Source organism: Cnephaeus nilssonii, assembly GCF_951640355.1.
Source record: "Cnephaeus nilssonii genome assembly, chromosome: 4".
In the NCBI taxonomy this organism is placed as follows: domain Eukaryota; kingdom Metazoa; phylum Chordata; class Mammalia; order Chiroptera; family Vespertilionidae; genus Cnephaeus; species Cnephaeus nilssonii.
The window spans coordinates 51,079,401-51,101,916 of NC_137075.1; the positions used below are offsets into that span (position 1 = coordinate 51,079,401).

The window sequence follows — 22,516 nt, forward strand, 5'->3', positions numbered from 1 at the left end:
TGTGATCTTTGTAGGAGCTCTTATGTTTGTACTAGAGGCCCTGTGCATGAAAATTCATGCACTGGAGGGGGGGTCCCTCAGCCCAGCCTGTCCCCTCTCACAGTCTGGGAGCCCTCAGGGGTGGGAGGTAACCCGGCGATCAGGGGAAGGCGACGCTCCCATCACACCTCTGCTGCTGCCACTGCCCGCAGTGCAAGCCTCGGCCAGCCCTGGTTACCTGAGCCTCAGGCGGCCCTGGGCGGCTGGGGCACTGAGGGGACTGGGGGACTAGCCATGTGCTTGCCACCCCGGTGGGGCTAAGGGGACTGGGTGCCGCCATCTTGTGACTGTGGGCACTGCCATCTTTGAGGGTGTGACAGTCAATTAGCATATTCCCTCCTTATTGGCTGTGGGTGCCGCCATATTTGAGTGCGTGACAGTCAGTTAGCATATTCCCTCCTTATTGGCTGTGGGTGCTGCCATCTTTGAGGGTGTGGCAGTCAATTAGCGTATTCCCTCCTTATTGGCCATGGGCGCCGCCATCTTTGTGATGGTGTGAGGGTCAATTAGCATATTCCCTCTTTATTAGATAAGATTGGAAATGCTCACTGTACTCTTTTTGGAGGCATACTTTAAGTGACTACATTTTAAGTGATGGAGTCTTGCTGGTGACTAGCCCAGTGTGGTAAAAATACAGCTACTCTCCCAATTATAGCCATATTGCTTCATTATTAGAGGACTAGAGGCCTGGTGCATGAATTCATGCACAGGTGAGGTCCAGCCTGCCCCGACCGATCAGGGCAGGTGGGCCATGGGGAGGGGACGTGGGAGGTTGGCCGACCACCCCCACCCCCATTGGGCTGGTTGTCTGGCCGCAGTGCATGTCATAGATACCGGTCATTCCGGTCATTCCAGTCGCTTGGCTTTTATATGTATAGATTAGGTATAAGGTTTAGAAAGACATTGTGTACACCAGTTCTTTCTATTCTTCAAGAAAAATACTTTCCTTTACAGCCTTTTTGCATTTGAATTTCAAAGGCAGAAGTGTTGTATGGTAAGCCTCTTGGTGATGGAGTAATTATAGTAAGGCACGAACAGACTGCTTTCCTGGGGTAGTTTGGGAAAATAATGCAAAATTTAATAACTCAAAATAATTTTACTAAAACACATTTTAGGAGATTTATTCTAATGTGCTGTTAGTACTTTATCTTGTTTGTGTTTGCAGTGTTTATAAAAGCAAATTAATAAGGATTCAAGTTCAGCAGAACTTGAATTTTGTCTGTATGTGATTTTCACAGGCAGAAATAGCCCCTATTGAGGCTAGTGGAGTTAAATAAGCTAGAAAACTTCTCCCTCTTTCCCACACCTAATTGGCCACTGATTCCTATGGATTAGACTTCCTTAATATCAACTTAATTTTCACCCTTCTCTATCTCCACCACTAGTGTACCCTCAGCATTTCTCTCTAGATTTACTACAATGGCTTCCTATTGGATTTCTCTCTTTCTGCCTTGCCTTCCTATGACCCACCTTCCATGCACTCCCCAGTGAGTTTTGTCAGTGTGAAATGGATATCACTTTATCCTTAAACATCTGTTCTCAGCCAATTGCTCCAACTTGGCATATAAGGCCCTTTAATATCTGAGGCTTGACTACCACCAGCCTCCTCTCCTACTTTTCTCTTTTGATGTATTTAAAGCCCTAACTATAATTTTCTGAATGCAGCATGCTGGTCCTTTTAATTCCATTTGCCTAGAATGCTTCACAACATTCCACTTGTCTGACATCATCCTTTACAATTAATTTTAACTGTTGCCTCTTTGGGAAGCCTTCTCTAACTTATTCTCCCCATTATGGATTTATCTTCACATTCTCCCATAGTAGGAGCTAAATAGCTTCTCTCTACTCCCAAAGAACTGTATTACTTTATTGTCATGCTGTATTGTACTTTTTAGCTTACTCATCTTTCTCTTCTGACAGACTTTTATATTCCTAGAGGCCAATGACTATTATTAATCTCCTTTTTAAGTAGAGTATATAGTAAAGTATCAGTAAATGCTTTTTAAAAACTTTTTATTTTGAAATAATTTAAGATTTACACAAAAGTCAAATATAGTAAAAAATTACTGTGTACTCTTCTCCCAGCTTCCCCAAATGTTAACATTATTCCATATTTGTTTTATTGTTCTCTCTCTTTTTATGTTATATTTTTCTAAACAGTTTGAGATTAAGTTGAAGACATAATGCCACTTTAACCTTAAATACTGGAGTGTGTTTCCCAGAAACAAGAATATTTTCTAACGCAACCAGAATACAATGATTAAAATCAGGAAATTAGCATCAATATGACATTATCTATTGACAGACCTCAAGTGCTACCAATTATCCCACTAATGTGCTTTTTATAGAAAATAATAATAATATATATATCTATTCTTGGTCAGGATTCAATCAAGGACACAGGTTTAGGTTTCTTGTTTTGTTTTTAAAATATCTTTTATTTTTGGGGCAGGCAGTTCCTCAGTCTTTCTTTGTATTTCATGACCAGTTATTTTATAGACTATCCCTCAATCTGGGTTGCAGGGAAAACTTGTGAAAAACTTTGAAATGGATCAAAAGATTACTAGGTGTCTCCAAGGAGAATCAGAAGTTGCCTGGCATACCTATCTTTCAAGTGATCTGATATCTGTGTGTCTCTGAACCTTTCATTACAGTCAAGCCCTTTAATAGTGCTGTAGGTCACAGAAAACTGATAGCAGTGCAAATGCTTCTTATACATAGAAACTGCAAATTATGTCTAGAGGGATGCAGTTGATTGTTGCTATTAACCAGTTTTAGTAGTTTTTGTGTTTACTTGTAAATTCATTTCAACATTCCTTATTTGACTATATGAGTAGTACTTGGTTTCTCCTTCTAACTGGTTATAATATTTTACTGGTTTTGTCATTAGTTAATTACATAAAATGTTTAACACATGTTTATTTTATACCTGTGTAAAAGTCATGATTATACTTTAAAATTCTTTCCCCTTTAACAGACTTTACATAATATTTCTTCATTATTAGATTTGCTTTATCTTTTTTTTGGTAAGAATACTACAAAAAAGTAATTTTGTTTTCTCAGTACATCATATCAGGAGGCACATGATGTCTATTTGCCCATTACCAATGCTGTTAACTGGGATCACTTGGTTAAGGACACATCTGCCTGGTTTTTCCACTGTAAAGTTACTATTTTTTTCTGTAACTATTAAGTATCTTTTGATGAAATATTTAAAAAATATGTTAAGCCCTAACTGGTTTAGCTCAGTGGATAGAGTGTCAGCCTGCGGACTGAAGGGTCCCAGGTTCAATTCTGGTCAAGGGCATGTACCTTGGTTGCGGGCACATCCCCAGTTGGCCGAGGGGGTGGAGAGGTGCAGGAAGTAGCTGATCGATGTTTCTCGCTCATCGATGTTTCTAACTCTATCTCTCTTCCTTCCTCTCTGTAAAAAAAATCAATAAAATATATTTAAAAATATGTTAATATTCTGTTTCATATCAAACTTCCATTTACTGGTTTTAGCATCCATTGATGATCCTTGGCTGAATAAAAAATTATTACTATGATGGTCACTAAATGATGATTTTCAATTTTTTTTCATATTTTTTACATTTATTATTTGTCATTCTAGTGTAATGAAGTGTTTTTCCTTTTCTTCCAGTTATTTTTTAAAATATATTTATATTGATTTCAGCGAGGAAGGGAGAGATAGAAACATCAATGATGAGAGAGAATCATTGATTGGCTGCCTCCTACATGCCCCCTACTGGGGATTGAGCCCACAACCCAGGCATGTGCCCTTGACCGGAATCGAACCCAGGACCCTTCAGTCCGCAGGCTGACGCTCTATCCACTGAGCCAAACCAGCTAAGGCTCTTCTAGTTATTTATGTTAATATGGACATACTGATTTGTTTTATTCTGTGGGTTATAATATGTAGTCTTTATTACTATGTTGATCAAGTTGTTTCAGATTTGGGCAGTGGGATCCTCTATGTGGGCTCCTGTGTCCTGACATGTTACATCATTGTTTTAGCACTTCCTTACTTTCTGGCACAACAAGATGTGCCAGGTTTGTGTCTACAAAAGAACATCCAAACTCTTAGAATGTCACTTAGGGAGTTACAATATTTTTTATTCCTGTGGTTCTAAAGGAAGTATGTCAGTAAAAGATTTGCTTTTTTTACTTTTTAAGGCTAACTAATGATGGTAGGTATATGAAATATGTTTGCACATATGTATTTTATGGATTTTTCTATTATGTGGATATTCTGACACATTCTACTCTTATTTTCAGATTGCTGAAGCTAAAGGAGATGTTTAACTCTAAGTTTGGATCCATTCCCAAGTTCTATGTTCGAGCACCAGGAAGGGTCAACATAATAGGTATTTCAAAAGTTCCTTCTCTAACTTTTTTCCTACTTTGATAAGATCCAAGTTTTTGTTAATACATTATTTTCTTACTTTTTTCCAAGGAGAACTGAAAAAAATAGAATATTTCACATATACCTACGCTAGCAAGATAAGCTTTTATATAAGAAACCATACTATACTTTCATCTTTCCCAATTCGTGTTATTAATGTTAATTTTCCCCATTCATTTAAAAATTTATAAATTTGTTGAAACTAGTTATTAATGTTGTTTCATGAGGAATGAAAATATTTTTCTGTGCTGCAGGTTACATTTTTAGACTGTGAGTAATTTAATGATTTTACATTTACTCATTGTATTAGAAGAATACTGGAAACCTTGTAATTCCTCATTTTTATTTATTTTATTTATTTTTGTTAATCCTCACCTGAGGATATTTTTCCATTGATTTTTTAGAGAGAGTGGAAGAGAGGGAAAGACAGAGAGAAACATCCATGTGAGAGAAACGCATTGATTGGTTGCTTCCTGCACACGTCCTGACCTGGGCCCAGGCTGGGGAGGAAGCCTGAAACTGAGGTACGTGCCCTTGACTGAAATCGAACCTGGGGCCTTTTGGTCCGCAGGCTGATGCTCTATCCACTGAGCCAAGCTGGCTAGGGCTAATTCCTTGCTTTTAATTATGTGGTGGCCTGAAGAATGATTCTTTTTAAAACATTTATTTAAAAGAGTTTATTTAGGCCACACTGACAACATGAGCCAGGAGCAAGATTACATATGCTTGGGAGAAGGTTTTGCAGTTTCTTTTATGCATTTGAGATTAAGGAAGGAAAATAAGAAAGATTACATGAAGGTGGGAGAAAGCAATTCAGGGGAGTACAGGATAGTTAAACTCAAGCTTTAGAAGGAGGGTTCTGAGGGCCATCTTCAAAGGTGTTAACCTAGATGCACAGAAACAATGGACAGGGCTTGCTTAAGGCAAAGATAAACCTTTTACTAAAGAAGTTATATGCCTGGGACATGACTACCAACCATAACCTGCCCAGTTAGGAATTTATGGTCAGATCACCCTGTGAGATTACTTTCCATAGAAGCTCCTTTTCCATCCACAATAGGAAACTTATGCAGCTCCCTATCCAGTTAAAATCATATTTAAGCACTGTGGCATGAGGTTTGATCATATTCATTTCACCAATATTTATTGAATACCAACATGTGCTAGAATGCCATAATGTATAAAACTGGAACAGTGGGAGTCTTCATGTGAGAATGATTTGTTTTTATTGAGAGGAAATAGGATGGAGAACTGAGAAAACTTCAGGAGTCAAAGGAGGATTAAAAAAAAAAACTTTAAAAATGAAAAGTGTAAACATACAAAAAAGTAATTGGCATCCTATATAATAACAGGCTAATATGCAAATCGACCAAATGGCTATGATGCGCACTGACCACCAGGGGGCAGATGCTCAATGCAGGAGCTGTTCCTGGTGGTCAGTGTGCTCCCACATGGGTAGTGCTGCTCAGCCAGAAGCCAGGCTCACAGCTGGCGAGTGCAGCTGCGGTTGCAGGAGCCTCTACCACCTCCGTGGCGGCACTAAGGATGTTTGACTGCTGGCTTAGGCCCACTCCCCACCTAAGTCATCAGTCGGACATCCACCAAGGGCTCCTTGACTGCAAGAGGGCACAGACTGGGGGACCCCCCTGAATGCACGAATTTCATGCACTGGGCCTCTAGTAATAGAATAAACTTCCACGAACCCAATAGCTTTAATTATTATTAACTCAGGTGATCTTATTTTACTTGAAGCAAATAATGGAGGATTTAAAAAAATATGGGATGTTTAAATGAGGGGGGAGGGGCAACGGAGTAAATCCAGTGGAGAGAGAGAGATTGAAGACAACTGATGGAGAGGAATTGATGGAGCAGAATTCCCTAGAGGGCAAGAGGGCTGGTATCTAGAGCATAGGAAGAGGGCCTCTTTGACTCTTTTTTAACAGAAGGCAAGGAAGAAAAAGATACAGGTTGATGTAGGTAAATGTATAATTTTTGCATAGAAGGTTGAGGGAGTTCTTATTGCGGGTGGAGATTAGGAGGAGTTGTAAGTTTAAGGAGAAGGCAGAAAATTTGAAATAGCCTTGTGAGGAAGGATGGGAGAGGGAGATGACTGGAAAAACAAAAGGTTTGCTGGGAACATTGAGGTCTGGCTAGACCTGGAGACCAAAGAATTATAGCAATACTGGTATCCAGAGTTTACATTTTTTTTTTCCTTTTCAGCTAGTCTAAGTTGCTTCTGTTTGTTCTAGATTTGGGGTTTTGTTTTATATGGAGGTTACAAGAGGATGGCAGTGGCATTAGGAAGTGGATGATATGAACCCTGGAATCTGTGCTGGGTAGAAAAAGCAAGAAAGGTAAGTAGGGAGTTTATAAGGTAGAGAGGGCAAAGAGCTGAGTGTGGAAAACAGGAAAGCAGGATGGTGTTAGTAAAGAATATGATATTTGAAATTTAAACTTCATAGGCAGAAAAGTTCCAGGTGATTAGAAGGTCTTTGGTCATTACTAAAATTGTCAAAACCATGGGAGTAAGTAGATGGCTGAGGCAGGGAGGAGGTGAGGTTCTCCAGAGTCAAGGGATTAGGAAGTAGGGCCTTAGACTGGGTTGTTTACCTGAATTTTATGTAGGTTATTGCAGGATTGGGATGGAAGGAGATGCTAAGGCAGTGATGGGCAACCTTTTGAGCTTGGTGTGTCAAACTTTGCCAAAAAACTGAGCATAGCTGAAACCGATTTGGCTCAGTGGATAGAGCGTCGGTCTGCGGACTGAAAGGTCCCAGGTTCGATTCTGGTCAAGGGCATGTACATTGGTTGTGGGCACATCCCCGGTGGGGGGTGTGCAGGAGGCAGCTGGTCGATGTATCTCTCTCATCCATGTTTCTAGCTCTCTATCCCTCTCCCTTTCTCTCTGTGAAAAATCAATAAAATATATTAAAAAAACAACAACAACAAAAAACTGAGCATAACTCGGGTAGTGTGTTACTTTGAGGAAAAAACTAATTCCAAGACTCTAGTCGCAAATGTTTCATCCTCAGGAGCAGCAAATGTTTCATCCTCGGCATGCGGCCGCGTGTCATCAGAAATGGTTACGTGTGTCAGTGCTGACATGCGTGTCATAGGTTCGCCATCACTGTGCTAAGGTCTTCACTGAAGAACCGAGTATCTAAGAGAGTCATAGATGAGAATGATGAGGAGGAGAGAATGTGGTCAAGCGTCCGAAGAACAGGACAGGAAAAAGGCCTGGAAACAGCAGAGTGGGAGAATAACAACTTGCTATCTTTAAAGGACTGAAAAGAAGCAATAGCCTCAGATCAGAGCCAAGCTTCCTTTAGTTTTGTGGGTAAAGTTTCAAAACTAAGGATTTTCCTGATAAGTAATTCTTATTCTAGTAAATTTATTGACTATTTTCTGATTTAAAAAAGGGAGGGGGATATTATGTTTCAATGTGGTTAATTTAGTTAGTGCTTGGGATGAAATGAATTTCAGTGTTCATTAAAAGCATTATTATATTTTCTGTTAAAATATGCAGAATGTAATTGTCTTATTATCCTACTTACCAGCAGTTCCTGTTCCCCACCTGCCCCTTACCCAGAGTATTTCCATAATTTTTGACAAAAGGAAGAATATCAGAAGGCTGTCATCAACACTGCAGCTTCCCCAACAGAATCTGGTGCCTCCATGCAGTTCCACTTCTTTAAATATGTGGTTTTTTACTTGTGAACCATTGTTTTGTATTATTATCTTCTCGAAGGAAGTTGGGGAGAAAGATAACATTGAAAACCACTTCTCCATCTGTCATTGTCAATCTAGGAAAAGCCCTTTATTTTTATTACTTTTTATTTTATTATTTTTATTAAAACTTTTTTTCTGTTCTGCATATTTGTTTATTTTGTTTTTTAGATTCAGTTGTTGGTAGATATGTATTTATTGCCATTTTATTGTTCATATTTTTCCTCCTCCTCCTTCTCCTCTTTTTCCTCCTCCTCTTCCTCTCCCTCCTCCTCCCTCTCTTCCTCTTCCTCCTCCTCCTTTTCTTCCTCTTCCTCCTCTCCTTCTTCTTCCCAAAGACCTTTTGGCATTTCTTGTAATCCTGGTTTGGTGGCAATGATCTCCTTTAGCTTTTCCTTGTCTGGGAAGCTCTTTATATGTCCTTTAATTCTAAATGACAGCTTTGCTGGATAGAGTAATCTTGGTTGTTGGTCCTTGTTTTTTATCAGTTTGAATATTTCTTGTCACTCTCTTCTGACCTGCAAAATTTTCCCATGTAGGTAATTACTGCTTTTCTCTTGCTGCTTTTAAGACTCTCTCTTTGTCTTTAACCTTTTGCATTTTAATTATTATGTGTCTTGTTGTGGTCCTCTTTGGGTTCCTCTTATTTGGGACTCCCTGTGCTTCCTGGACCTGTATGTGTATTTACTTCACGAGGTTAGGGAAGTTTTCTGTCATTATTTTTTCAAATAGGTTTTCAATTTCTTGCTCTCTCTCTTCTACTTCTGGCATCCCCATGATATGAATGTTGGTATGCTTGAAGTTGTCCCAGAGGCTTCTCATGCTATCCTCATTTTTCTGGATTCTTTTTTTTTTCCTGTTCTGATTGGATGATTTTTGCTTCCTTATACAGGGTGTCCCCCCAAAATGTATACACACATTGAATAATTATTAATTCCAATGGGTTAAATCTGAAAAGGAAAAAATGTCAGTTGAGCTAGCAGCTATAAAGTGTGTATAAATTTTTTGGGACACCCTATATGTCAAATTGCTGTTTTGATTCTCAGTGTTATCTACTCTATTGTTGATTTCCTCTGAATTATTCTTCATTTCAGTTAGTGTTTTCTTCATTTCTGACTTTTTTTTTAAGGCTTCCATATCTCTGAGTTCCTCAAGTACACTTATAACCAGTGTTTTGAACTTTGCATCTAGTAGATTGCTTGTCTCCATTTTGTTTAGTTCTTTTTCTGGAGTTTTGTTCTGTTCTTTTGGGACATGTTTCCTTTTCTCCTCATTTTGGCAGCCTCCCTGTGTTTGTTTCTATGTATTAGCTAGAGCTGCTATATCTCCCAGGCTTGGTAGAGTGACCTAATGTAGTAGGTATCCAGTAGGGTCCAGTGCTATAACCTCCCCCTTCACCTGAGCTGAGCATTCCAGGTGCACCCCCTGGTGTGGGCTGTGTACACCCACCTGATGCAGTTGAGCCTTGATTGCTGTTGGCATGTCAATGGGAGGGATGGCTATAAAGACTGGATATAAGGACTGCCAGGGACCACTGTGGAAGATCGACTATGCAGGGGCCCATCCTACCAAGCAGGACTTACTTCAGCAGGTCTGCAGTGCCTGCTAAGTTGCTTGTGGAGTTGCTTGTGGTTGGTGGTGCTTTGATGTGTCTGAAGCTGTCCACTGGGTGCACTGGCTTTGGGGCCTCCCAGGAGGTGCAGGCCAAGGTCAGCCACCATCTGTGTTCTGCCTGGGGCCATCCAGCATGAGCTACAAATTGAACTGCAGATGACTACTACTTGTTCTTGGCTTTACGGTTCCTAGAAGAGGCCAAGCTTGGAACCTAAGCCAGCTGCCACCAGTGCTAGGCCTGGGACCACTTAGTGAGAGGTACAGGGCATACTGAGGCCAACTGCTGCTTATTTGAGAGATTTTAGGAAAGTCTAAAGTATCAGCCAAGACAGGTCATTTGTATGGAAAAGCCACTGGAAACAGCTTGGGTGGGCCCACAGGTTGGTGGGGTCTCAAGGAATCACCAGGGCAAGGAAAATAGTGTGAGCCAGGTTGATGGGGACTCAAATATTGTGCCCATGTGTCGGCTCTATGGGAGAAGGGCTCAGAAAAGGAACAGTGGCTTCTACCAGTACTTCTGTCTGGGAGAAAACTGTCCCTCCAGCTCTGTCCCTGATGCCAGACACTTCAGTTCCTCCCATTATGTCTCTGGTGCCTTTCAGGCTGCTGCCCCACTGTTGGAACTCAGAGGGAGTGAGTCCAAGTAAGTGCATGTGTGGGCCCTTTAAGAGGAACTGCCTGGGACTCCAGCCACCCTTGGTCTTACTCAGCCACAATTTTCACTGGTTTTTACAGCCAGAAGTTATGAGGACTCTTCTACCTGGCACTGGAACCCTGGACTGAGGGGGTCTGCTGTGGGGCTGGAACCCATCGATCCTTAGCGGGGACCTCCACAGCTGAGATATTCCTCCTGATTTTTATTTGCCATATGTGGGTATGGGAACAGCTTGTTCTGTGTCTCCTTCATTCTTAACAGTCTCAATGTGGCTTCTTCTTTATATTCTTAACTTCCAATCAACTAGATTTCAGGTGGTTCTGAACGTAGGTTGTTCTATAGTTTAGTTATATTTTTGATGTGGTTATGGAAGAACTCTGCCATCTTGACCATAAGTCTGTTTTATTAATTAATTAATTAATTAATTTATTTATTTATTTTTAAATAATTTAGTGATTTTTTACAGAGAGGAAGGGAGAGGGATAGAGAGTTAGAAACATCGATGAGAGAGAAACATCGATCAGCTGCCTCTTACACACCCCCTACTGGGGATGTACCCACAACCAAGGTACATGCCCTTAACTGGAATCGAACCTGGGACCCTTCAGTCCGCAGTCCGACGCTCTATTCACTGAGCCAAACTGGTCAGGACTGTTTTATTATTTTAAAGGACATATCAATGTAGAAAGAAAAGGCTGGTTATCTGTAAGAACATGTAAAATAATATTTGTTTTAAAAAATATGATTATGCAATTGAATTGCCTTCCATTCATTTTGCATTTCTCAGTTGATCAATGTCTGCCATAGGAGCAATTAGATATAAAAAGTTGGTATGGGGCCCGGCCGGCGTGGCTCAGTAGTTGAGCGTAGACCTATGAACCAGGAAGTTATGGTTCAATTCCCGGTCAAGGCACATGCCTGGGTTGCAGGCTCCAGTGTGGGTTGTGCTGGAGGCAGCCAATCAATGATTCTCTCTCATCATTGATTTCTCTATCTCTCTCTCCATTTCCCTTCCTCTCTGAAATCAATAATAATAATAATAAAAAAGATATAAAAAAAACACACCAAAAAAACCTGTTATGGGGAAATATAAATGAGCTTGCTTAGCCCACCTTCTTGAATTGTTATTTTGTAGTTAAATCTTATGTATAACAACCTTGAATTTAAGTGATAATCTGAAGACATTATGGTATAACAGAAAAAAATTCTTCCTGGTGTTTCATGGAAGAATTAGAATTAAAACAATAGTTTACTTCCTATATTTGCTTACTATATATAAAGTAATACAGAATAAATATTCTTTTTCCAGTTTCTTTTTCTTTATCATAGCTATGTGGAGCATATTCAACACAACTTACCAGTGCCAGTATAATTTGTAAGGCATTTGGTTAGACCACAAAGAAAAATAAAGCAAAGCCCTCACCTTTGGTGACCTCATTCTTTAGTAAGGAAGAGAATAGGACTCACATAATGTTAATATAAGGGAGAGTGTACTAAAGGCTTCAATCATTCATATTTTAAAAGTTGATACAAAAAACAACAGAAAAAGGAGATAGTGCTCTTGATGCTTCACAATTATTTGAAAGTGTTCATTATGAATCAGAAAGTGGAAAAAAACTTACAAAAGTTTAAAGAAGTCTAAAATTGATAGAAAATAATAACTATTATACTTCTGCTAGCAGTAGTTCCTGGCTCAGATATCTGGGAGAAAAAGAAACCCCCATCAGTTTCTGCCCATAGTATTTTATTTTCTGTAAAAACCTAGCTTGTGCTCAAGTTTTTTCCTCAGTGTCAACTTGTGCTTGCTTCTCTTGTGTTGTATGTTTTCAATGATGAAACATGCTTTCTCTTTTTCCTAGGAGAACATATAGATTACTGTGGATATTCTGTTCTTCCTATGGCTGTAGAACAAGATATGTTAATAGCTGTGGAACCTGTGAAAACACACACTCTCCAACTGGCTAATACAAATCCCTTGTACCCGTGAGTATTTAGGATTGGTACTATGTTGTATGCGTGTGTGTGTGTGTGTGTGTGTGTGTGTGTGTGTGTGTGTATCCAAATAAACTCTTTAGGAGCTATCAACTTTATAATAAATGATTTAGTTTATTGAAAATTTGTATCTGACTTGCAAAAGAATCTAAGGCTACTATTTAATATTTGTTTATTTTGTTTGTTCTCTCATGCATTTAAGAAATATTTACTGGCCCTAGCTGGTTTGGCTCAGTGGATAGAGCTTTGGCTCACAGACTACATATTCTAGTCAAGGGCGTATACCTCAGTTGCAGGCTCAATTCCTGGCTCTGGTTGGGGCATGTGCTGGAGGCAACCAGTTGATGTATCTCTCACACATTGATGTTTATCTCTCTCTGTCTCTCCCCATCTCTTTCACTTTCTCTAAAAATCAATGGAAAAATATCCTTGGGTGAGAATTAACAACAACAAAAAAGAAATATTTACAGAAGGAGGAGAACCAAGATGGTAGCGTAGGTAAATGCTGATACTCACCATCTTCCACAACCACATCAAAATTACAACTAAAATACAGAACAGCCATCATTCAGAACCTCCTGAAATCTGGCTGAATAGAAGTCCTACAACTAGAGAAGTAAAGAAAGTACATCCAGACTGCCCCACCCAAGCTATTTGCAGCAGCTTTTCCATATGAACAACCTGTCCTGGCTCAGGCTTCAGACTTTCCTAAAATCTCTCAAACAAGCAGCAGCTAGCTAGCACGTCAGTGTGCCCTTACCTATCAATAAGAGGCCCCAAGACCTGGCACTAGTGCCAGCATGCCTTGCTTTATATCTTGGCCTCACCTGGGCACTTCCAAACCCAACACAAGTAGCAGCCATCTGCTGATTGCTCTGTAGCTTCTGCTGGGTGGCTCCTCCCAGGGGGCCCCAGAGCCAGTGCACCTGGTGGACAGCTTCAGACCATACCAGATTACAATTCTACACTTCCACAAATGACACACTCAAGGGGCAGACTCAGTGAGCACCAAAGCCCCACTGAAGCAAGTCCTGCTCCATAGGGGTGTCTCTTGCATATTAGCTCTTCCATTGTAGATGCTGCTGGTCCTTACAGCCAATTGGTCTCAAGGTCAACTCCTCTGAGTGATGCCAACAGCAATCAAGGCTCAACTACAAGACTATGCACACAGCCCACATAGGGGCACACCTAGAGTTCCCAGCTTAGATGACTGGGGAGGCTGAGCCACTGGGCCCTACAGGACACTTACTACACAAGGCCACTCTACCAATTCCAGGAAAAATAGCAGCTCTAACAAATACATAGAAACAAACACAGGGAAGCAGCCAAAATATGAAGATAAAGAAACATGTCACAAATGAAAGAACAGAAGAAATCTCCAGAAAAATAAATAAATGAAATGGAAGCAAGCAAACTACTGGATGCAGAGTTCAAAACAATGGCTATAAGGTCGCTCAAGGATTTTAATGAGAGCTTCAGCAGACTTAGTGAGACTTTCAAGGATCTTAGTGAGAAGTTCAAAGACATGAAAAAGGACCTGTCAGAAATTAAACATACACTAACTGAAATAAATAATAATTTACAGGGATTCAACAGTAGAGTAGAGGATTCTGAGAATCAAATCAATGTGTTGGAATATGAAGAAGCAAAAAACAATCAGAAGAGCAAAATGAAAAAAGAATCCAAAAATATGAAGATAGTGTAAGGAGCCTCTGGGACAACTTCAAATGTACCAACATTTGCATTATGAGAGTGCCAGAAGGAGAAGAGAGAGAGCAAGATATTGAAAGTCTATTTGAAGAAATAATGGCAGAAAACTTCCCCTACCTGGTGAAAGAAATAGACTTACAAGTCCAGGAAGCCTGAGAGGCCCAATCAAGATTAACCCAAAGAGACCAAGACACATCACAATTAAAATGCCAAGGGTTAAAGACAAAGAGAGAATCTTAAAAGCAGTAAGAGAAAAAAGTTAGTTACCTACAAGGGAGTGCCCATATGATTGTCAGCTGATTTCTCAACTTTGCAGGCCAGAAGGCAGTGGCAAGAAATATTCAAAGTGATGAATAGCAGTGACCTACAACCAAGATTACTCTACCCAGCAAAGCTATCATTTAGAATTGAAGGTCAGATAAAGAGCTTCACAGACAAGAAAAAGCTAAAGGAGTTCATCACCACCAAATGGGTATTACATGAACTGTCGAAGGGTATTCTTTAAGCAGAGGAAGAAGAAGGAGGAGGAGAAGGAGAAGAAAAAAGATAAAAAAATATGAACAATAAAATGGCAATAAATACATATCTATCAACAATTGAATCTAAAAATCAAAAGAAACAAACATGGAATCTAATGAACAAAATAAACTGATGAATAAAATAGTACCAGAGGCATGGAAACATGGAACAGATTGACAATCTCAGAGGAAAGGGGGGCGGTTGGGCAGGAAGATGTTAACCAAAGATCTTATACGCATACTAGAGGCCCAGTGCATGAAATTCGTGCACTCAGGGGAGTCCCTCAGCCAGGCCTGCATTCTCTCACAGTCCGAGAGCCCTCAGGGGACATCCTTAGTGCTGCTGTGGAGGCAGGAGAGGCTTGCCAGCTGTGAGCCCAGATTCTGGCTGAGTGGTGCTCCCCCTGGGGAGCGCACTGACCACCAGGGGGCAGCTCTTGCATTGAGCGTCTGCCCCCTGGTGGTCAATGCGTATCATGTCCACCAGTCCTTCCTCTGTTTGGTCCATTTGCATATTAGCCTTTTATTGTGTAGGATATGCATTACCTATGGACACAGACAATAGAGTAGTGAAGTCCTAGGGTGGGTTGGGAACTGGGTGGATGGGGGCAGTGGAGGAGGAGGTAAGAGGGGACATCTGTAATACTCTGAACAATAAAGATTAAAAAAGAGAAATATTTACTGAAGATTTATCATGTGTCTGACGTTATTTTAGATACTGAGCAATACGAAGATGAAAATAACTCTGTCCCTGCCTAGAAGTTATTCATCATGTAATGTGGTAATTATCTCCAGGAAAGTAAGAGCTGGTGCCTTTCTTATGTTACTAGGGCACCTTCTGATTCTCTTGTCATAGCATTTTACCATGCTGTATTGCCATTATCTGCTTACTTGTCTCTATCCCCCAGTAATTATAAGCTTTGTGAATTCAGGTACTGTTGCCTCACTTCTTCAGTGCTACAGCTTCAGTGTCAAACATAGAGTGGTATATAATAGATTTAACTTTCTAGTATATATGCTTTATGAAGTTAAGAATATACTTTCTGTTGTTGCTATTTTTATTTTTTATTTCTTTTTACAGTGTAAAATTTTTATATTTAGAATTAGGCAGCTGACCTCAGTTTAGATGATCCCAATTTTGTTGGCAATATCCAAAACATCCTAGTCAGGAGCCAGTCGAACATATGCCTTCTTCTCTCCATCAGGCCTGATCAAGGTGTTGAGCTTGGCTGCATCAATGTCATAGAGCTTCTTCACACCCTGTTTGATCTGGTGCTTGTTGGCCTCGATGTCCACAATGAACACAAGTGTATCGTCTCTTCTGTCTTCTTCATGGCTGATGGGCAGTCAGGGGGAATTTGATGATGGCATAGCAGTGAAACTTGTTTCTCCTGGGTGCGCTCTTCCAAGGATATTTAGGCTGCCTTCAGAGCCTCAGTGTCTTTGGCTGTCGGAAGGTGGGTGACAGTGAGGATCTTTTTTTGTGTGTCTGTGGATACCTTTCTTTGTCTTCAAAGCCTTTGCTTTAGCTTTGGGAGGGGCAGGGACTTCCTTCCTTGCTTTAGGCACCATCTTTGTAAAAAGGACAGTTTTTAATTCTTAGTTTGCTAAGATTTAAAAAATAATTGATGGGTATGGAATTTTATTAAATATCTACTCAATATTGATGTGTTTTTTTTAATATGAATTATACTGATGAATTTTAAATATTGAACTGTCTTTTTATTACAGGGATGAGACCTACTTGCTAATAATATATTATGATGGATTTGACTTGATAAGTACAAAAAAAAAGATCTGGCATATAATTGGCACATTATATTTTTGGCTTATTGTTCATTGGACAGTTTGCCTGCAGTTATCTTTATTCTGCAATTATTTTATGTGTGCCTTTGAAAAGGCATTATACCAGGTTGTGCAAGATATAGAAATTCCTTACTTTTGTATGGAACTTATTGTATAAGATCCTTTCATTTTCTATTTACTTTGCATAATTGAGAATATATCTTATGTACATTTTGGACCCTTTATAGAAAACCTTACATTATCTCAAACACAATTTTGTGTCATTGTTTGCAAATATTTAATATTGGGTGCATAATAATTTGTCATATTTATTTACTCCAATTCACTTAACAATTCCCATTGCTATAAATATGTGGTTTCAGCTTTATTTTATTTTTTCACAAAAGCAGAACCTGAGAGAGACTTGGATGAAGGTGGAGTATTTGGGAAATGATTCCAGGAGAGGTAGTGAAATAGCATGGGGAATGAGTTAGGGAAGCAGAGGTAAATTATCAAGGCAAGTATTCTCTGCTGAGGATAAGGGGCTTTATTCTACTAGGACCCTAGGAATTCTTCACATGTTGTGCAGCATTCATTGCATGGAGATACCATAATTTATCTATTCACCATTGATGGGCACTTACATAATTTCCAGTTTTTGGCTATCCTATATAATAAAAGGCTAATATGCAAATTGTCCCCATGGGTGGGAGTTCGACCGACTGGGAGTTAGACGTGCACTGACCTGGGGCGGCGGCGGAGTGGGTGGGGGGAGGGGGGCGAAGGGGAGGAGAGGAGGGTGGGGCCGGCGAGCGGGTGGCGCCAGGCCAAGGTGGGTGCAAATGGGGTCCTGATTGCCCCACCGGTCACCCTACAGACAGCGACTGGCGACCCACAGATCGGCCCTGATTGTGGGCCAGGCCTAGGGACCCTACCCATGCATGAATTTAGTGCACTGGGCCTTTAGTTATGAATAATGCTGCTAAGAATAATTGTGTTTAAATCTATGTGTGGACATGTGTTTCATTTTTCTTGGGTAAATACCTAGGGGTGGACTGTCTGGTTTAACTTTTCAAAAAATTTGCCTATTTTCCAAAGTGGTTGTAACATTTACATTTTCACCATCAGTGTATGAGAGTTCCAGTTGATCCACATCCTTGCTAACGTGTCTTTAAATTTTAGCTACTCTAATAAATATGTAGTAGTAGTGCATTTTGGTTTTTAATTTCTCTAATGATATTATTTCATATATGTTTTTTGTCATCTATATATCTTCTTTGCTTAATGGTCTGTCTAAATTATTTGCCCATTTTAAAGTAGGTTTTTTATCTTCTATTATTGATCTGTAATCTGTAAGATTTCTTAATATATTGTAGATACAAGTTCTTTGCTAGATGTATGTCTTGCAAAATATTTCATCCAATCTGTGGCTTGAATTTTCATTTTCTTTACTGTGTTGTTTGAAGAAGAAAAGTTTTTAATTTTGATGAAGTCCTAATTTTTGATTTTTTTCAGCCCTAATTATTGAGTTTGTAGTTTTTGACTGCATTTAAGAAACCTTTTTCAAACCAAAAGTCACAAAACTTTTCCCCAGTGTTTTATTTTAGAAGTTTTATAGTTTTAGTTCTTATATTTAGGTCTATGATTCATTTTGAGTTAATTTTTTTATGTGCCATGCGATAAAGGCTGAGGTTTTTGTGTTTGCCTGTGGCTGTCCAATTGTTTCCCACCACTTATTGGAAAGATTATTTTTTCCATTGAATTATCTTGAAAAGCAATTGGTAATATATGTAGGGATCTATATCTGGATTGTATTCTGTTCTATTGATATATTTGTCCATCTTTATGTCAATAACACAGTATCTGAAAACTGTAGCTTTATAAGAAGCCATGTGAACTCAGGTAGTGTAAATATTCTAATATTGCCTTTTTAAAATTTGTTTTTGCTATACTAGATCTTTTGCATTTTCTCATTAATTTTAGAATTAGCTATTCAATTTCTATGAGAAAGCATGCTTGGATTTTTATTAGGGTTGTACTGAATGTATAAATCAATTTGGAAAGAATTGACATCATAATAGTATTTACTCTTTTAATTCATAGACACAGTATTTATCTCCATTTATGTAGGTCTTCATTTTTGCTTAGAAGTATTTTGTTGTTTTGAAGGTACATGCTTTGTTAAATTTTTCCCTAAGTGTTTACCCTTTTTTTTTTTTCAATCCTCACCCGAGGTTATTTTTCCATTGATTTTTAGAGAGAGAAGAAGAGAGGGAAAGAGAGAGAGAAACATTGATGTGAGAGAAACACATTGATTGGTTGCCTCCTGCACACACACTTCGACTAGGGCCTGGGCTGGGGAGGAGCCTGCAACCGAGATATGTGCCCTTGACTGGAATTGAACCCGGGACCCTTTGGTCAGCAGGCCAACGTTCTATCTACTGAGTCAAACTGCTGGGGCTAAGTATTTACTTTTTTGATAATATTGTTCTTGTAAATGGTCCAACCTAGTTCCTGACACAAATAGGGTAGACACTGGGCAAATGTTTGTTGGAAGAACAGGTGAATGAATGAATAAAATGTGTAAGTGGAAAGTGAGTCATGTCTGCTCATTTTGAAGACTTTTTTCTTAGCATTCTACAACATGGGTATAGGAATGGAGAAAGCAGATGGGTGAGGTAATGCAGGAAAAAACATTGGTGGGAAATGAGTGCCTGTTTTTGAACCTTAGGAAAAGGCTGGGCAGAAAAATAAAACGGACAGAAGATGATACTCTAAGCCAGTCAACAGAGCCAAATATCAACAGTACAATGATTGAAATTTCCTTTGAGAGCCAAATTTTTTAAACTTAAACTTCTTCTAATGCCACTTCTTCAAAATAGACTTGCCCAGGCCGTAGTATTTTGTGGAAGAGCCACACTCAAGGGGCCAAAGAGCCGCATGTGGCTCGCGAGCCGTGGTTTGCCGACCACTGCTCTAAGCAAATGGCATCCAAAAGAAAGCAGGTGTAGCCATACTTAGGAAAAATAGACTTCAAGCCAAAAGAGGTAATGAGAAGGCAAAGATGGACATTATGTAATGATAAGGAGGACATCAAGAAGATATAACATTTATTAATATATATGCACCCAACTCAGGAGCACCAAAATATATAAAGCAACTATTAACAGGCTTAAAGGGAGAAATTGATAGCACTACAATAATGTAAGAGACTTTAACACCCCCCTTGCACCATTGGATAGAGCCTTCAGACATAAAGTCAACAAGGAGGCCCTGGCCGGCTAGCTCAGTTGGTTAGAGCATCATCTTGATATGCCAAGGTTGTGGGTTCAATCCCCAGTCAGGGCACATACAAGAATCAACCAATGAATGCAGAAATAAGTGGTGATTAGAGGCCCTTTCCCCCCAGAATGTGGTGCTATAGAACAAGTTTTTGCTATAGCAGCTGAGCTCAGGTAAGTTTCTCTTACCTGAGCTGTCTATATTTGAGAGCCAGCATTTCCCACCTCCCTCGCCTGTGCCAGAGGTGTCCTAGGTGCCCTCTTCATTGCTGCTTGTGCTTCTGGAGTCACTGGTGCCTTGCTGCGGGCAAAGTCGTTATAGTCGCACGGGTGTCGCTGCCAGGATCACAGGGATGGCGTGTGCCCCATTGCTTCTGGGGTCATTTGGGTATCGGCAATACCTTGTGGTGCAGGGATGGAAGGGGTTGGGGGATAGCTGGGGTGCTGCCTGGTTCTCTTGTTGTTGACTTTTCTGTGGCCAGGAGGTCAGAGACTTCTGTGCTGCCTCCACTGCTGCTACTGAGCTCTCCAGTGAGGCAGCACCGCTGCAGCCAAGGGCGGGAGCCAGGGCCCCAGGGGCTGATGCCATGGCCACTGCTGCTCTTCTTTTCCTCCCTGTTCCTCGACCCCCTTCCAGGCCATGGTGCGGGTTGGAGTTGCAGCTTGGTCTTCATCGCTGCTACTGTGCTCACTAGGGCTGTGGGCTTAGCTGCCACGAGGAGCCAGGGGCAGGAGCACCATCCCTGCTGTTCCTGAGTTCTGCCTGCCCTATGCATTTCAATCTGCCGCCTCAGATGTACAGTGCATGGATCTCTCAGACTCCTAATGCCTTGAGCAGGGGAATCTTTCCTGAATTATTGATGTCCCACCAGTTATAGACTGAAGAGGGGAGACAAAGGGAGCATCTCACTTACCATGATGCTGACATCATTTTTCCCAATATATTTTTACTTCTGTGGGTGATGATAAAGTTTGTGATCTGGAGTCAGACTGTATGTGTCTTTGGAGTCATTAAACCTCTCTAAGCCTCCAGAATGCCTCCTCTCTCCAGCCCATGATGCTGACTATAGAAATGATGCCCTCTTGGCTTCTATCCCACCCCATGATACACATCATCACATGATAGTGGTATGTGATTATGACTTGAGTTCATTGGCTATAGGTTACCAATACTTAAAAGATAAGCCCTTTCCTTTTTCCTTTGTTTTCTTCTGAATACCTTGCACACTTAAGTGGTCATTAAATATTTTCCTTAGGAGATGATGTATTCATGTTGTTGAGTAAAGGAAATGTATGCAAGGTATGTACTACAGTGACTGGCACATAGTAGGTATTTAGTAAATTATGTGAAGAGTAGTACTCAGTCAGTATGGGGAATGTTGCTTATTTTCTCACTTTTAAATTGATCCTTACCCCCTCTTCCATTTTACATATTTTGTCCTTTGGCTGATTTAGAAGCCTGTTAATTTTTCATGTTGAAATAATTTTTGACTTACAAAGAAGTCACAAAAGTAATACAAAGAATTCCTACACATTAATGGATATATCCTCATGCATTATATCAAGGAGGCATACAATGTCCCTTTACTGGTGATGGTTAGGGTAGTACCTGCCAGATTTCTTTACTATAAAGTTACAGGTTTTTTTTCTCCTTGAAATAATATCTGGTGAGGAAATACCTGGAGTGTATATAAGTATCTTTGTTCTCATCAAGTTTTTACTCAGTAACTTTAGCATCCATGGATTCTTTCATGAAACAGTTACCATGGAGTTTGCCAAATAGTGATTTTTCAAAATTTCCATCATTTTTCTATATCCAATTAGTTGGCATTTGACTCGAAGGAAGTGCTTTCCCTTCTCCTGCATGTAGCTATTCATTTGTTAATTTATATCAGTGTAGATTTATGGCATCTTATTTTATTCAATGAGTTATGAGAATCAGAATCATCATTTGTTTTATTTATTCCTTTTTTCCTTAAACTGTGCATACGATAGAATTCTATGGGTGGCAGAGAGTGTGGGGAAGACGGCTTTGAGCACTTCCATTGCAATTATCAATACGCCAAACAGCAGGGCCAAAGGATAAGGTTTACACTAGCATAACCAGGACCACCATGAAATAAAAAGTGGTATAGATTATGCTAAAACATATTGTTCCTCTCTGTTTCAGGAAATAAGAAGGGTCAGTTGGAAGTAGTTTAGTTATTAAGGTCACTATAACTTCTCTTAACTTTTAGCGGCTGGAGATGTTTGTTGTTTTGGGGTAGGCGGTGAAGTGCATATAGTGTATTGAAAATAAATGGAAGGTGAGATTTCAGTGTCACTGCCTGGGCACAAGATGGCAGCAGTCAGCTGTTGATTTTGCAGCACAAGGCCTGGCCTGACAGTTATGGTGTCTTGTTTTTGCAGGGACTTCAGTACTGGTACTAACAACATTCAGATTGACAAAACCAAGCCTCTGTGGCACAACTATTTCCTATGTGGATTTAAAGGAATTCAGGTAAATTGGTTTATAACGCACCTACTAACATTTGAGACTGTGATGTCGATTGTATCAAGATTTATTTACTCTATCATTTTTGTCTCCTTTTAATACTAACTGATGTTTCTGTTCTGTTTTGCTAATTTATATATTTCAGGGGATGGGGTAGATATGACTTTTTCTGGGTGGTTTTCACAGGGGCAGTAGTGGCTGTTCACAGGTCAGGTACATCTGACATCTTTCTGTTTTTTTAAATTTCCCCTCTAAATTTTCTTTTGAAGGATACATTCTAGTAATATCATTCACATT

At 39.9% G+C, this 22,516-nt stretch overlaps 1 protein-coding gene across 5 annotated transcripts in view; it reads left to right on the top strand.

The window, feature by feature from the left end:
- The window catches only part of GALK2 (galactokinase 2), a 141,963-nt gene that overhangs the window by 14,667 nt on the left and 104,780 nt on the right, over positions 1-22,516 (top strand). For all 5 annotated transcript variants that reach the window (XM_079767483.1, XM_079767484.1, XM_079767480.1 and 2 more), the window contains exons 2-4: positions 4,318-4,406; positions 12,299-12,422; positions 22,135-22,225. In XM_079767483.1, coding sequence (XP_079623609.1) covers positions 4,318-4,406; positions 12,299-12,422; positions 22,135-22,225 — 304 coding nt within the window. The remainder of the gene's footprint in view (positions 1-4,317; positions 4,407-12,298; positions 12,423-22,134; positions 22,226-22,516) is intronic.